Raw genomic sequence first — 5,123 nt, 5'->3', positions numbered from 1 at the left:
CAGGAATTTAGCAGACTCAAACATCACAAGGCTGTGGAGATTCGACACATAATGTGAAGATATTTTCTCCAAAGTTTACCGACACGGACAGAAGTGAGTTAGATTGTAGCAAAAAATTACCGACGGTCGTACTGAAGCAGAAACACGTCTAATGTCTATTTTCCATTGAAACTTTTAACTAGATCAGTCGGATAACAAAACGACAAAATTAACGATACAATATAGGTAAGTGTGTAGTAATACCATTATGGCACGGCTCCTGGAGTTTGGGAGCTCTTGCAGGAACTTCTCAAATGCTTCTAGTCTGACTCTACCTTTTATCTCAAGCAGCACTGGCCACTCTCCAGCACTTGTCTTTTCCCCGCTGTAACAGTGAAATTCACAACAGGAAGAACCAATCAGAGTTGATACAACACTTTTTTGCTTTTATTGAAATTAGGAAAGACCATATACCAACATGGATAATATCAAGTGAGCTGAATTAACAAAGCAATTTGTGTAAAGAAGACATTTAGAAAGCTACACCCAAATGATAATAGAGATGCAAATAGACACATAATTTTGGGGAACAGATAAATACATAGTAAAGTACATAGATACGCTGGCAAACAATCATGGGACGATAGTTTACATACCTTCTGAAAATGCCAACGACAGAAGTCACGGAAGAGACACTCAGCTGGAATGAACCTTCCCAGACACGTTCACCCGCAGGTATGGTGATAGAAGTTGTAACATCAGTAGATGGTTTCAAGGAACCAGTGTCGGTGTTCCCCGGCTTAACCGGGGATGTACCAACACAACCATTTGGACTTTGTTTGGGTGAAATCGAAACTGAACTCGTCTCTGCGTCGTTCTTATCTGATCCAGGCGTTTCTTTCCCAGCATCAGTGGATAAAGACTCAGATGGAAGATCTGAATCTAGAGAGACCATGAATTCGTCGAGAGAGACAATTGGAGGGAGAGACCCTGTAGCATCCTTCATCTCATCATCCACTGTGATCACTTTTGCTGGACCACTAGATACATCAGAGGGGATTGCAGGAGCAGAAGAATTTCTCTTTCTGATGATAGAAGAGGATTTCTTCTGACTGTACATCAGTGAACTCAATCCAACAGAAACCTCAACTGAGCCACTATCCATCGGTTCGACTTCCACTTGAAATTCACCTTTATGTGTTTTCCGCACCAAACATCTGATATCAACCTGAGTATCTGGCAGAACCACCATTTGAGCCATCTCTTCTGCCTTTGCTTGCCGCCACTCTGCAAGCTCCTTAGAAGCAAGTTCCTCAGCTGACATCGAACACAATCGCTCAGCTGGAATTTCTCCATACATAACCTTCTCCCTGAGCTCAGGATTGCTCTTATCTTTCAAATTGAATATAAGAGACCTTCCTTTCTCTTTATATTTTTTATTCACACCACCAAATAGCTTGAAGAGTTCTGCCTCAATTTCAAAAGCCAACAGCTGTGGATCAAGTATCGGTTTTTCCTTAATTCTTCCCTGGCTTCCATTTTCAGCAGCCAGAGCTTCAGTTATTTTAGTTTGACTATTTTCACTAAACTCTACATCTGAATCAAGCATCCAAGGGAGATCATTTCCTTGCAAAAGATCATCTTTTGAAAAGACATTGTCGCTATAAGAAACATTGTCCTTTGGAAAAGGATTAACAAACTGAGAATCTTGCGTGTCACCATCTTTGGCATCCTCTGTCTTATCAAGTGTTGAAATATTAGGTAACACAGTTTCCTTCAAGCCCACCTTCTGAACTGAGAGTCCAATGTCATGGGCTCTTGTTGGTGTGCTGTCAATAGGTAACATAGCATTAACTCCAGCTGCAGCTGAAGTGGGATCACCGATTTGAAAGCCCAAATGAAATTTGCGAGCAGTCTGACTCTGGAAGGATTTCAGCATTGTTGGAGAGTCACTGTGTACCAAGGATAGAGCACCTGCTAATGATTCTCTCATTTTGCACCTCAGAGACTCGGATGATTCATTTTGAGGTTTTGGTGGCAGTTGTTTCTGTGCATTTTGTTTCCTAGGAGCAGTTTGCTTCGCTGATTTATTACCAGTAACAGATTCCAACTGCACAGTCTTCTTACTCAATGCTGGTAAGTACTGAGTCCTTGGGGAAAGAGAAGATGCTAGCACATGTCCTTTATTCAGTTCATAAGTCCCTTGCGACCATGGTCGGGGATCACTGGAGGCCATTCGTTTATTTGGCACTGACAACAGCTTCGCAACACTCCTGTTGGACATAAACTCCATTGGAGATTTCCGTTTACTTGGCAGCTGGGCTGTACTGTTCTTGGTTGACAAAGATCCTGCAGCAGGGTCACAAGGCACGAATGGTGACTGCACCATTACATTATGCTCCTGCTGTTCAATTAAAACTGGCTGTGGAGGTGCCTCTGAATAACTAGAGATCAGGTTTGACGATCTTACAACCATGTTTGGACTTGAAACACGTTCTGAAGGAGAGATACTGATGCATGGAATCATAGGACCTACTTGCATCTTTGCAACAGGTAAGTGATGGAGCAAGGATCCCATCATAGCCATTTGCAAAGGCGGGTCCATTTTCCCGGAAATTGTCCCCAGCTCACCCTGGGCACTCGCAGGTAATTGCTGAGATATAAGATTGTTGGACATGGCAACATGAAATATCAACAAAAAAGGCTGCAAAGTGAATAGGAAAAGATCAGTCAGATGGCAAAACATATCAAACACAAAAGGATTCATAAATGATAGTATACAACCAGTCAAAATCACCCATTGAACAAAACCTAACAAGGAATTCACGTAAAAAGCTGCAGGGCCGATATAATTCATGGGGACAATCCGAAAGTATCCATTAAATTCATAATTTTCCACAAAAAAAATTCTGGGCCAAAAATCAATAATAAGCATTTTACATTTCCCACAGAGGATACCACCAGAAACTGATAGGCTGCTCAATAGTGTAATCCACCTAAAATCAACTTCCTAAGTAAAGCATACACATTCAAACTCAATACTGTTAACCCACGAGTAAGAAACGTTCGATCTAAAGAGCTAAATCGCCAACCCATGACTACATCTCATTTGTTAAACCCTTCTTTTTCGATTCAGAAATTTCAAAAATGTGCGATTAGGGTAAGCGCAAAAGATGCGAAAATACACACAAGCAATAAAAAATCAACTTGGCGAGGATCGTACTCCACAAAAGCAAGAAGGGAAAAATGGTAGCCACAACGAAGAATAAATCAAATGCGACAACACAAAGCCAGAGACCCCATGGTAAACGATTTCTCAGTCGGATAAGTATATATACCTGATCCAATATCCGAAGAACAGATCGCCAGCGAAAACAGATAGAGAGAACAAGCCCGATGAGAGCTGTAACATGCAACGACGATTAGTAAACGCGAGAACCATTGGAGAGAGGAACTCATAAATATATTGCGAGAACCAGAAAACCCTAGGAACTTAAAAGAATAGAGGGCTCCGATGCTCGACACGTGTTATAAAATAACCTCCCATATCGGTAAATACTCGTTTTGGGTAGGAGTCTCGATTTGGGTCCGAAAAAAAAAATCGGCCCAGTCCGAAAAATAGTAGGATTCGGGCCGAAATTTTTTGGTCCCAAAAAAAATCGGATTTTCGGTTCGGGTTCAGATCGGGCTTCAAGTTCGAGTCGGGTCGGTTCGAAAGTCCAAAAATTTAAACATTTCTCCATCAGGCATCGCTCGCCATGCCACCGCATATACAATGCTGTCTTCTCGGATTGATATAACATTTTCAAACGATCTGTTATAGGCATGTAAAACATTCTCTTCAAAGGAATTAACTTGTCTTTCTTTGAAAAAATCTGACGTGGTCGATATCTGTCTTTCCCGCATAAACGATATTCCATCAATTCTGCATCTCTTTCCAGAAAATTATACAGTTGTCTTCACAAAAATCAATCTTTCGATAAGGTAGACCCAACGTACGCATCAGACTCTTCGTCTCATAATATGATTATGTTTTAGTGTTACCTTATGGAAGATATTGTTTAAACATCTGACTGAATCCATTCATGCACCTCTCCAGAAGATTGTAGTTAGTCTTCATACTCATCAGTTGCGAAGAACGATAATCTTGAAAGCCCTTGTACGCAACCTTCATATTTCGGAGTATTCGCCGTATAAAGCATGTCATAAAATCTTTTCGCTTCATCATTTTGTAAAAACTTTATATTGATGGTTTTCGATAACTTTATGAAAACTCACCAAAAACTGGATACGGTTTTTGCATAATTCACACAATTCGAAATTAATATACATATCGGATAAGAATTATACCTGAATCCATTTTGCAGCGGAATAACTTTGAAGAACAAACTAAATCGTTTGTTGTTTGTTTTCTCTCCTTTCTCCTTAACTTTGATAGATTTTTTATGGATAAAAATATGAACCAAATGTCCACTATTTATAGGGTAAGGAGAGGAGAATAAACTTAAATACCCATAAACTTCAACACCATAATAAACTCATTTCCATCATTGTAGTCAAGATCATATTGAAGTTTAAAACACAAAATTACATGGGCCATTAAAATGTTATATTTCCAACATTCTCCCACTTGCCCCTTGTGATGATTTGATGATCTACAATCTTTAAACGCGTACTTTTATATTGTATTTATCAGTCATCGATAACTTTTATTTGAACAACAAACGATTGAATCTTGGCGGTCATACATCATTTTATTTGAATATGATTCATTCCAAGTATCACAAGCGTTTGTCATCCACAACCTCTTTTATGGCCAGAAGTAACTATAGAACAATAATGCATATTATCTTTATCAATTTCATATGTACACAAATAATTTAATGATAATATGACTTTCAATAACAGAAACAAGACTTTATTGAATTCAAAATATCATATATAATGAGCAATTATTTAAATTACAGCAACGACTTATCTATAATGCTCATACGATCAACATGAGCCTTAAAAGTCTTAGGCGGCAGTCCCTTAGTTAATGGATCCGCTATCATAAAATCAGTACTGATATGTTCAAATGATACTCTTTGTTTCTGCACTTCTTCTTTGACAGATAAGTATTTTATCTCCATATGCTTAGCACC

At 39.1% G+C, this 5,123-nt stretch overlaps 1 protein-coding gene across 1 annotated transcript in view; it reads right to left on the bottom strand.

Moving 5' to 3' along the window:
- The window catches only part of LOC104819888, a 5,062-nt gene extending 1,637 nt beyond the window's left edge, over window positions 1-3,425 (bottom strand). The window contains exons 1-3 of the mRNA XM_010550174.1: window positions 3,318-3,425; window positions 636-2,683; window positions 244-364 (exon numbers count right to left, since the gene is read on the bottom strand). Of these exons, the coding sequence (XP_010548476.1) occupies window positions 244-364; window positions 636-2,656 (2,142 nt within the window). The 5' untranslated portion in view covers window positions 2,657-2,683; window positions 3,318-3,425. The remainder of the gene's footprint in view (window positions 1-243; window positions 365-635; window positions 2,684-3,317) is intronic.
- Window positions 3,426-5,123: the final 1,698 nt, after the last annotated feature.

Source organism: Tarenaya hassleriana, unplaced genomic scaffold, assembly GCF_000463585.1.
Source record: "Tarenaya hassleriana unplaced genomic scaffold, ASM46358v1 Cleome3, whole genome shotgun sequence".
NCBI classification, from domain to species: domain Eukaryota; kingdom Viridiplantae; phylum Streptophyta; class Magnoliopsida; order Brassicales; family Cleomaceae; genus Tarenaya; species Tarenaya hassleriana.
Note: the sequence above shows the minus strand (reverse complement) of the source record. Positions and strands in the feature narration are given on the sequence as shown.